Raw genomic sequence first — 11581 nt, forward strand, 5'->3', positions numbered from 1 at the left:
GTCGAAATGGCTAAGTCTATGCTGCAAGAGAAGGGGATGACACATGAATTTTGGGGTGAAGCGGTAAACACTGCTGTTTACCTAATGAATAGGTGTCCTACTAAAGCAGTGGAAGATAAAACACCATTTGAAGCATGGAGTGGCAGAAAACCATCAGTGAATCACTTCAAGGTGTTTGGTTCTGTTTGTTTTGCTTATGTTCCAAAAGAAACAAGGCAGAAACTTGATGATACAAGTGAGAAGTGCATTTTTGTGGGTTATAGCACACAAAGCAAAGGCTATAGACTCTACAATTTGAAGAAAAAGAAGGTGATAATCTGTAGAGATGTTATCTTCAATGAAAAAGCCTCTTGGGATTGGAAGCAAAATGCAGTCCAAAGTCCCAACATTGAAATGGAAGAAGAGGTAGAGAATCAAGAAAATGAAGTTGAAGTTGTTGGAGGAACTCCACAACAAGTGACTCCAATGGGCAGTCCACAATCACAATCATCCGGATCTTCATCACCAAAATGAGGGATTTGAATGATGTCTATGCAAGCTGCAATTTCTGTGTCACAGAACCAGAAAACTTTGAAGAAGCAATGCAAGATGAAGCTTGGAAGAAAGCAATGGTGGAAGAGATAAATGTAATTGAGAAGAACAACACATGGGAGCTTGTGAACAGACCAAGTGACAAAGAAGTCATTGGAGTGAAGTGGATTTACAAATCAAAGTTGAATCCAGATGGTTCCATTCAAAGGAACAAAGCAAGGCTGGTCGCAAAAGGGTATGCACAACAACCCGGAATTGATTACAATGAAACATTTGCACCGGTAGCAAGGCTTGATACAATAAGGAGTGTGATCTCCTTAGCAGCTCAAAAAGGTTGGTCTCTACACCAACTTGATGTGAAATCTGCATTCCTAAATGGAGTCCTAAAGGAAGAGGTCTATGTTGATCAACCGGAGGGCTTTGTTGTTAAAGGAGAAGAGATAAAGGTGTACAAGTTGAAGAAAGCTCTTTATGGCTTGAAACAAGCACCTAGAGCATGGTATGGGGAGATTGACTCTTACTTCATTGGGAAAGGCTTTCAAAGAAGCCACAATGAACCTACTCTCTACATCAAGATTGAAGGTAAAACTAACATCCTCATTGTTTCATTATATGTTGATGATTTAGTTTTTACTGGAAGTGATGAGAGTTTGATTAAGAAGTTCAAAGAAGAGATGATGAAAAAATATGAAATGAGTGATTTGGGTCTGCTGCATTATTTTCTTGGAATTGAGATTTGTCAGAATGAAGATGGCATATTCATATCTCAAAAGAAGTATGCAAAGACTATCCTGAAAAAGTTCGGGATGGAAGGATGCAATTCTGTTCCTACACCGTTGGTGGTTAATGAAAAACTTCAAAAAGAAGATGGAAGCAAAGAAGTGGATGCGTCAATTTATAGAAGCTTAGTTGGGAGCTTATTATACTTGACTGCAACAAGGCCAGATATTATGTATGCTGCAAGTTTACTATCAAGATTCATGCACAAGCCTACTCAAATTCATTTTGGGACAGCAAAGAGGGTACTAAGGTACATTCAAGGTTCAATAGATTTTGGTATTATTTTTGAAAGAAATGTGGTGCCAAAACTCTATGGATTTTGTGATAGTGATTGGGGAGGCAGTGTTGATGATTCAAAGAGTACTTCTGGCTATGCTTTCACTCTTGGAACAGGTGTGTTCTCATGGCAGTCCAAGAAGCAAAAGACAGTTGCTTTGTCTACTGCTGAAGCTGAGTATGTATCAGCATCATTGGCAACCTCTCAAGCAATATGGCTGAGAAGTATCATGGAAGATGTTGGTGAAAAGCAAGGAGTACCTACTCCAATACTTTGTGACAACAAATCTGCAATTGCGATGGCTAAGAATCCGGTGTTTCACAACCGAACCAAGCACATAGCTCGCAAACATCACTTCATCAGAGATGCTGTTGAAGACAATGAAATTGATGTGGTATATTGCAAGACGGAAGATCAAGTAGCTGACATTTTCACCAAGGCATTGCCAAAAGAAAAGTTCCAGTATTTCAGAGAGCTACTGGGAGTCAAGAAACAAAGCATTAAGGGGGAGTGTTAAAGTCAATGCTTTATTCCTTATGTTTTTCTCTTTATGCTTTAACTCAAGTAAAACTCAAGTATGTGTTTGTAAAACTATAATTACTTTGACTTTTGTGTCTAAAGTGTGGTGTCTAATATGGCTGCAACACTCAAAAGAAAACAGAGAGAGAAAGAATCTGATCAAAAAAATATCAGAACGTAGCAGTGAGCAACAAAGTGTGCTGCAGCTTTTTCTTTCAATAAAATCATCTTCTTGCATCTGTGTTTATACCATCACTTCTATATCAAATATATATTGGTGTATGTGTGTGATTGAGTGCAAGAGATAAAGATCAACTGATCTAAGAAGCTAATCAAGGCAACGTACCTGATTGGAGTTGTGAAGAGCAGTTGCATAACAAGGCAGCAAGCTTGGATCAAAGGAGGTGAGTAATAGCTCAACCCTAACAGTTCTACGGTAAGCTATGCCTATATGAACAGGATTTTCTAGTTGCTGTTTCGCGATGTGGGACTTGTAAAACAGATATTTCAAAAGCACACGTGCCTCACGTGTCCTCTCTCAGCTAGTTTTAACCAAGGTTTAAAAGTAACAAAATTTGACTGCTCATGGCACCTATCTAAGTTAATATTTTTTGAATAATCTTTATGCGAACTTGAAGATCATGTTACAAAGGTTTAGTTCCCGGTATCGGATGTAACGAAAGCATACATTTATGAATTCAAACTGTGCTTGAATTACGGCAGTTAAAGGGGATTTACATAGATGATAATATCATTTTTTAACAAACTAAAAACACCAATAGCCAATTTTAGAGCTCCTACACTTTGATCTGATCTTTGGAACCACGTCTTGCAGTTGCTTCTTATATACACTAGTATCCTGACATACTAGTTTTCGGTAAAGTTTTTCAATCAAAAATCACAAGGGTTGTGCGTTTTCATATTTCATCATTTTCTTCTAATTATCAATTTTTCTAGTCTCCGATTGTAACCAATTAATTGAAATTTCTAAATTCACCAAACCAATTGTATGCACTGTTCTTTTAGCTTGTTGAGCCTAGAGACCATATATGAAACACACTGAAGCTGCACATTTCTCAAGCTTAAAGTATGCAATCTTCATATGAACACTACACCTAGTAGCTTAAATTTAATTCATCAACATTTTGCTCAAGCTTCGTATACGCGCAAAGGATTTTGAAATTTTGAATAAGTACCTTTTCTATTGATTAAACACTAACACAAAGGAATCTATACCTTTTCTAGTGACGCTAACGGCTCCCAGCTTCGTAAATCGCCTCCCTTTCTCTTGTAAGTTATATATAGCAGGAAAAGAAGACTTGATGTTTCTACAAAAGAAGAGAGGTTCTTCAGTAGCATATTTGAAATCTCCTGGGGGTATAATGAGCTACGTGAATGGCAAGACAAAAACAAACCCATGTGATTTCATGATTTCTCACAAGCCGCACAGTGTCCCTCATTGCTATCCATTTGACCACTCATTTCATGTACTATATGATAGTCCTTCTTCAGTCTTCACCACTAGATGAGGCTGCATCATAGCCTAGCTTATCTTTCAACATATATATGTAGTTTGTTAGATAGACTGAAACTTGTGGTACCTAGCTAGTCTTCTTCTAGTCGGCTATATATCCAACGGAGGTAGGGAACGTATGTTTCTATCCAAGTATACAGTTTGGTAACATTTGCATGTGAAATCTAAGTGAGGCTTAAGTTCCCCATGTGATCTCTCACAAGCAACTGTTCCTAACTGGAGCCCAACTCGGTTCTTCTTCACCAAGCATTTCATCTACCAGATGATTTACCACATACCATCTCACCTATATATACACACACGATCAACTTCATAAGCTACTCAACTCCTCTCATTGCAAGCATCAAATAAAGCTTTTCTGTTTCCCAATTCCTTTCAATTCTTTCTTCCTCTTTTGATCACTTCAGTAATATAGAAATCATGGGTTTCCGATTGCCTCGAATTGCCAACACAAAGAAAGCAGATATCCCAAAAGGCCACTTTGTGGTATATGTTGGACAGAGCCAGAAGAAACGATTTGTGGTTCCAATATCATATTTGAACCAACCTTTGTTTCAGAGTTTGCTGAGTCAAGCTGAAGAAGAATTCGGATACCATCATCCAATGGGTGGTATCACAATTCCTTGCAGTCAAGACACCTTCCTTGATGTCACTTTCCGCCTTAGTGTGTGAGTCAAGAACACTACTGAAGTTGGATCCAAAACATCCTCATTTGGAAACTCGCAGCTGATCAGTCAAGATTGAAGAGGCTATCTCATCATGTACTGAATCAATTCGCCTCTTGCACCGAGGGGAAATGAAATCTGCTGTATTCCAAGCTGATTCTGAGCTGATAAGAAAAAGAAGAATCAAATCACATCTCATGAAGCAGGCAAATTACATTGCATGAACTCTCCAAGACAACTACTGTCTGAAGTTCTTAACACCAAATTTTGAACCCTATGTAAAATTTTCTTGTCCTCCAGAAAAATTATGGGAATATACAATATATTTCAAATTATCCTGATCAAATTTCTAATTAGTTGTCAGTAATTTTCATTATATCATTTTTTTTTTCTTGTATCTCTATGGTACAAGTCTACAACTACCAAATCCCAGCAAATTTTGATGAGGAATTAATACTGATGAATTAATGGATTATCTATTTTTTAACCAAGGCATGCCAAATACAAAACGGGGTCTTTAATTAAACCACATCTGATCCTGACATTGCGATCTCTCAAATTTAATGAGGTGCTTTCCCATCAAAATATGCAGATAGCGTCATCCATAGGCTTTAATTAATCTTTGATACCCTGTGGTATTAAAAGAATAATTAGAGCTGGAATTTTCATCATGGGAAGGATTAATATTATATCATAGCAGAGAGGTTAAAAAAGAGAAGACCAAACCTACTCGTGTCAGTCGTGTGGGTAAGCTGAACCCAAGTGCTGGTTGAGCCCTTTAGGTGAGTTCTGTAACTGAGTTCATAACAAATGGAAAAAAAACAAAGGGAAATTAGTCCAAACAGTATCTGTTTCAAGCTGAGGAAAGCATTCCAGCCCCTGGTTCTGTGCCTTTTATGCAGTCACAACAGTCCACCAATGTATTCTGGGCAACACAGGTATATTTTTTCCCATTTCTGCATTCTATGGCCTTATCTGACATGTGTTATTATGGATATATGCTGATTTGAGGTTGGCCATTATAATGTGATGCAGTCCAGTCAAGCTCAAGGGAGTTCCTCATCCAGGCTTGGGTTCGCACATAAGAAGTTCAAATCCCTTGCACACAGAAAACCAAAATCTCAGAACACATGAAGCGACTTGCATCTTCATCTGATTAGAGTATTGGAGTGGAAATATATTAAGGGCCTAATGTTTAGTGGACTTTTTATTGTTGTTGGGAGTATGACTTTTGTAGTAGCTTTGGATACATTGAAGCTATTTTCAGGCAATTTTTGTTAGCAATTGCTTCTGTTCATGACAATAGCACTAATTTGCTTGATTGAAAATGATGTAATGAATGATCCCTTTTGTTGTGGCACTAATGAGTATCAGCTTACATTTACACCAAAGTCTACAAATTGGTAGGGTCAACAGGGTCAACTTTCAATTTTTGTTACAGTCAACTAAAAATTACCTGACTACAAATTGGTGGGGTCAACAAAGTCAACTTTCAATCTTTGTTACGGTCAACTGAAAATTAGCCAATGACAATAGTCATTTGGCCCTAAATCATGAATTCACTGTTCATACTTTTTGAATTGGCGGGAAAACATGAAGTGCCAGATTTACCCCTTAAACTTTAACGGAGTTGACGGCTTTACTGTTGCTAGGTACGGAAATTGGGTCGGGGTAAAATCTTCAGGTACCATTTTGACATTTTTCAAAGTATAGGTATGAAAATTAATAGTCTGGAAAAGTTCAGATACTGTTTGGACTAATTTCCCAAAAACAAACAAACAAAAAAAGAAGCAAAAGATAGTTACTATCAGAGACATAAGAATAAGTCATCTAAATTTCGTCAAACAGCTAGTCTAAGACCAACAGTACTCAGTTACTGAACCATCGAAGGGAAAAGATCATAGTTAATTTAGTTAGCCAGCATAAGCGACTTGTAATTCCAGTATCTCGTTTAAGTCAACCGTTCTATCTGGATTTGCCGAGTCAAGTTAAAGAAGAGTTTGGACGTGATCACATAGGCAGTATCAGAATTCCTTGTAATGTAAACATCGCAATTCTTAACACTTGCTTAGCACCTCTGGAGAAAATTTGGATGGCTGTACAATTCCCTGCGGAGAAGATATCCTCATTTTTCGAGGTGCTGACTTAGCTTCATCATAGATAGCAATGTCCAAAGATGAATATGCAAACAAGTAGGGTAGTAACGTTCTAACCATTAAGTGGAATGCACTACCTCAAACCTATGAGAGTCATTTAAGGTACAATGCTGTTGATGGCCCAAGAGGCAACAAGGGGTGCATGGAAAGGCAGCATCACTGTCTATATTTAAGAGAAACCGAGAAGCTTGCAATGCATCCCATTTCGTACTTCAAAAACGATATATATTGTACAGTACAAAAAGAAAGAAGCCCCTCTAATCCGGAATAGTATACATAATGACTGTGTCACAGAACATGAACTTTAATTTCTGTAAGTTACTGTTAGCTTGATATTGTTGCCCCTCTGCAATTCATTCTCTATGATACATAGCCTATACGTTCAATTCAATTTTGAAGGCCAAAATTGAATCATTCACTGATTATGTAAAATTTTGAGTCAGGAAAATTTTAAGATGACATATATAATGTAAAAACTATTTATCTCTCTTCTTCAATTCATAATCTGGTTGGTTTTCTTGGATAGCAAGCTAATACATAGATACTCATGATCAATGGTATGCAGATATGATAGAGCTGAATAACCCAAACACCAGAAAACTATTGTATTATCACCTCTTTTTCTTTGACTGATAACTCAAGCACCTCACCCACCATATTGAAAAAGAAAATAAACAAGAACATTGCAGCTGTATAGATTCAGCAGCATTCATACAGAGACGTGTAAGCAGGTTTTAGAAGTTGCAATCTTCTTTTAGAATTTGCAATTTCCAACTCATGCCGAGTTCAGTCTATTCATGAATGCATGCATCAATGTCCCTCAACTCTGGTGTTTGAATAGTTAGTTTGAAACTGTTGGTAATAAGCAAATCAGTACCTGTACGTATGGCTTTCTTGTCATGCATAACCACCAGAGGAATTTCCTAGGTTGATCAAACGAAACAAAATACTCCCTCAGCCAGTTGAAACTAGGGATCATAGACTATAGATGAAACAAAAAACCGAATGCTAGGCTGGCTAGGTGCTCTCAATCAAGATATACCATCCCTTTATATCTGGCCGCAAGTAAAATTGTGTAATTAGCACCACAAATTCTTGTCTGTAAGCAACATCAATTATCAGAGTTGGGCAAGATCAGAGTTCGTCTCCCCCATGTCTGCTACCATCTTTGATCATCACACATTTGCATGTGAAATCTCATGTGTGATAAAGTACTCGAGTAGGAAGACAAAGCCATGTGATTTCTCACAAGCTAGTGTCTCAAACTGGAGCCCATGAGTCCCTTCTCAGTTTCTCTTCACCAATCATTTCATCTAGCAGATGATTTTCCACATACCCTTTCATCTATTTATACATATACATGATTAGGTTCCTCAACAACTCAACTCAACTCTTTTCCTTGCAAGCATCAAAGCTTTCTCTGTTACCAACTCCTTTGAATTCTTATCTTCTGCTTCAAGCCTTAATCACATAAACGATGGGTTTCCGATTGCCTGGAATCTCTAACACAAAGAGAAGTCTTACTCCATACCAAACCGTTTCAAAGACATCAGATATCCCAAAAGGCTACTTTGCGGTCTATGTTGGGGAGAGCCAGAAGAAACGATTTGTGGTTCCAATATCATATTTGAACCAACCTTTGTTTCAGGATTTGCTGAGTCAAGCTGAAGAAGAATTCGGATACCATCATCCAATGGGTGGTATCACAATTCCTTGCAGTGAGGACACCTTCCTGGATCTCACTTCCCACCTAAGTGTGTGAGTCATGCCCTAATGAAGTGGATACCTTGGATCCAAAACATCCTCATTTGGAATATCACGGCTGATTCAAGTTGAAGAAGAGGCTCGCAGCTGATAACTTCATCATCTACTGGATCAAACCGCCTCTTGCACCGAGGAGAAATCTGCTGTATTTCCTCAAGCTGCTTCTGACCTGAGAAGAAAGATGTCCAAAAGTTTGAAGAAGAATCAAATCATGATTTCTATGTTACATGAACTCTTCAAAGCAATTCATCTGAAGTTCTTGACTCCAATTTTGAACACAAATGCGGTCAAATTCTGTGTTTTGAACCCCATGTAGAACTTTCTTGTTCTCGAGAACCATGAGAATATATAGTATATATTTCAAATCCTGCTAAACATTCTTGCCTTTTTTTTTTAATCATATATAGAGTGAGCTGTAATCTTTATACGTACTCTGATAGTTTCCAGCTCTAATATAATAGAAACTGTCATTATATTAACCAAAATTTAAACATAACGGAAAAATTCTGAAGTAATAACTCTAAAATTTTAACCAGTTCATCTTCTGTTTACATTATCTGCAGACTCACAGACATCCATAAACAAAATTCAATTGAAAAGAAAGAAAAACAGAAAACAAAAACTGTTTTAGTTGCCGACACCAAATCTATTTCTGTCTGCATATTCCATACTTGTTCTGCCTAAAATCTTAAATTTGTTGACCTATGCTAGTACCACACATTCGATGCATATGCAGGCAGTGTGAGAGTTTCCTAAGATCTAAATCAAACTCCATAATTTCCACAAAGGGAACTGCATTTATGCAGTGATGACAGTACCACATAAAATACTTTTCTTGGTAACCAAGTCGCCGAGCGGCTTTAGTCAAGTCATTCACCTGGTTCTCCATGAGATCCAGTTCCCCAACATGCTCTTGTGTCTGATGAACGATCCGTGGTACCGACATTTCCATATCTCTGATCAAGTTGTAGTAGTTGAATTTGCATCTGCCATTTTTGTGTTTCACTGCTCTAACGGTATCATACAGTACTTCAAATGCTGATACGGGAGGAGCAGCAGCATTAGCCCCCCCCTCCGATCAGCACCGCCATGATTGTCAGAAAACTTGAGAGTTTGGCAAGGGCTCTCTGATCTTCTGTCCTTATAGTGGTGTGTCAGCACAAGCACTAATCAGTTAGAGTATAAGAAGGTAAGTGCTACAACACCTTCCAAGGCATAGATATTCATGGAACCATTCTATTGGAACGTCCCACTTTCTTCATTTGACTACCTAGATTTTATCAACCTCGAACAACACCGGTTACAACAGCGGAATATCCACTGAAAAATCAAAACCCATTGTCTTTCCTTCTCGGTGAAACAGACCAACGACCAAACCACCCAAGAATGACATCCTAAACAAACTTGGCTAAAAGAATTACAATGTCAATATGATTGAGATCTACTTTAACCTCATCAGACAAGCAAAGCCGAAACCACTATTCAAGCATTAGACTCCACAAGTACAGAAGACAACCTAACTGTAACCCTATTTTAAGCCCGCAAGAGAGTTGCAAAGAATCTAACATAAATGACAAAGTAAACATTGAGTTCAATCTAATAAATAATGCACCAGAGTTCCTCATTAGGTCCTTGAAACTGAATACCTGTACGGTTTTCTTGTTAAGCTTGACCAAGTGAATTTTATAGATTTGACCAAATAAAATGACAGACCTCCGTAGCTTGGTGATACTATAGATGAATGGATCATATATGACACAGGAAAGCAGATGCTCGGCCCTTTATATTCCGGACCCATCGTAAAACTATTATAGCAGCACCAGAAATTCTGTCTGTGAAAGAACACTAGTTAATGAGCCTGTTGTTATATATGTAAAGGAGGTAGGGATAGATGTTTCTACAAGACCATAGATTTTGGAACACTAGCATATGCGAAATAGACGTGAAGGACATGACAAACCATGTATTCCTTGATTTCTCGCCCACTTGTGTCCCCAACTACTGCCATCTTCACCACTCACTTCATGTATCAAATAACTGATGAAGATTCTTAGTTAATTTAATGTAGGGAATCATGTATCAACACAAGGATACAGTTTGGTATCATTTGCATGTGAAATGTCCTTGAGGGATGAAGAACTTGAGTAGGAAGACAAATCCATGTGGTTTCTCACAAGCTAGTATCCCTACCTCAGCGCCTCTTCACCAATCATTCATGTAAAACATGAGTTTCCACACACCCTAACAGCTATATATACACAGGCATGATCAGGTTCATGAGCAACTCAAATCTTCTCCTTGCTAAGCATCACAGCTTTCTCTTTTTCTCAAGTCCTTAAAATTTTTCCTCCTTCACTTGGGAATATAGAAATCATGGGTTTGCGTTTTCCTGGAATTGCTAAAACAACTTCAATCCCGAAAGGCTTTTTTGCAGTATATGTGGGAGAGAGTCAGAAGAAGCGATTTGTGATTCCAATCTCTTTTCTCAACCATCCTTTATTCCTGGATTTGTTGAGTCAAGCTGAAGAAGAATTTGGATACAATCATCCAATGGGCGGTATCACTATTCCTTGCAGTGAAGACACCTTCCTTGACCTTACTTCCCGCTTAAGTGTGTGAGTGAATGCTTCTGATTTGAACCTGGGATCACAAACCATCCTCATTTCAGAATTTGCTGCTGAGCCAAGATGAAGAAGAGGCAAGTGTTGATCATCAATGGAATAGACTCACATCTTCTGTTGAGGGGAAACTTCTGCAAGTCTGAAGTTGTCTGCAAGATGGACAGAAAGATACAAAGTTTATGAAGCAAAGAGTGACATGACAACATCATGAATTCACATAGACCACATTCACCCCAACATCATGACTCCAGTTTAGAATTCAAAAAGGGTCAAACTTTGTCTTACTTGACCTTTTTTAATCCCATGTAAAATTCAATGTTGGGTCTCCAACAAAATATGGTAATAATTATATAATTAATTCCTCATCTAGTGTTATCTTATATTCTTAATTATGCAATTCCCTACAGAGTTATATTTAGTTATTTACTTTACCTTATTTATATTTATGTCTTTGGTCATCAAGATACCTGGCAAATTCACATCCATTTCAACTCATATGTTTTAAAAACAGTCATAATGTTTGTAGTTCCAGCATTTCAAACTAGTAATTTAGGTTGGCACTTCATATCAACATCACAATGTTTTTCTACCGAGGTATATACTGTAAACTTGTAAAGATAAAACTATTTGTCATAGATTATATTACTTCTTACATCAGCTATATGAGTTACAATAAACTATGAGGCCATTGTAAAAAACTGTTTAAAACTAACAGAGAGATAAAAATAAACAAC

At 37.6% G+C, this 11581-nt stretch overlaps 1 protein-coding gene and 2 long non-coding RNA genes across 4 annotated transcripts; 1 reads left to right on the forward strand and 2 right to left on the reverse strand.

Annotated features, from left to right (window-relative positions):
• Nucleotides 1-3268: 3268 nt before the first annotated feature.
• On the reverse strand, nt 3269-4062 carry LOC133743251 (uncharacterized). The gene is made up of 2 exons (XR_009863018.1): nt 3523-4062; nt 3269-3435 (listed from the first exon to the last, which is right to left on the reverse strand). It is a non-coding gene; the product is annotated as an uncharacterized LOC133743251 (long non-coding RNA).
• Nucleotides 4063-4325: 263 nt separating this feature from the next.
• Nucleotides 4326-7935, reverse strand: LOC133743250 (uncharacterized). 2 transcript variants are annotated; one of them, XR_009863017.1, is made up of 3 exons: nt 7340-7935; nt 5037-5101; nt 4326-4470 (listed from the first exon to the last, which is right to left on the reverse strand). It is a non-coding gene; the product is annotated as an uncharacterized LOC133743250 (long non-coding RNA). The 2 variants fall into 2 exon arrangements; XR_009863016.1 differs by having other exon boundaries at nt 5033-5101.
• A 2339-nt stretch (nt 7936-10274) lies between these two features.
• On the forward strand, nt 10275-11212 carry LOC133743249 (indole-3-acetic acid-induced protein ARG7-like). Its single transcript, XM_062171119.1, has one exon. The coding sequence runs from the start codon at nt 10600-10602 to the stop codon at nt 10843-10845; it is 246 nt and encodes an 81-aa protein (XP_062027103.1). The 5' UTR covers nt 10275-10599; the 3' UTR covers nt 10846-11212.
• Nucleotides 11213-11581: the final 369 nt, after the last annotated feature.

Source organism: Rosa rugosa, chromosome 4, assembly GCF_958449725.1.
Source record: "Rosa rugosa chromosome 4, drRosRugo1.1, whole genome shotgun sequence".
Lineage (NCBI taxonomy): Eukaryota > Viridiplantae > Streptophyta > Magnoliopsida > Rosales > Rosaceae > Rosa > Rosa rugosa.

What these genes read in the sequence shown, in the direction of transcription:
- LOC133743249 (XM_062171119.1), top strand. Translation starts at nt 10,600, where the DNA reads ATGGGTTTGCGTTTTCCTGGAATTGCTAAAACAACTTCAATCCCGAAA.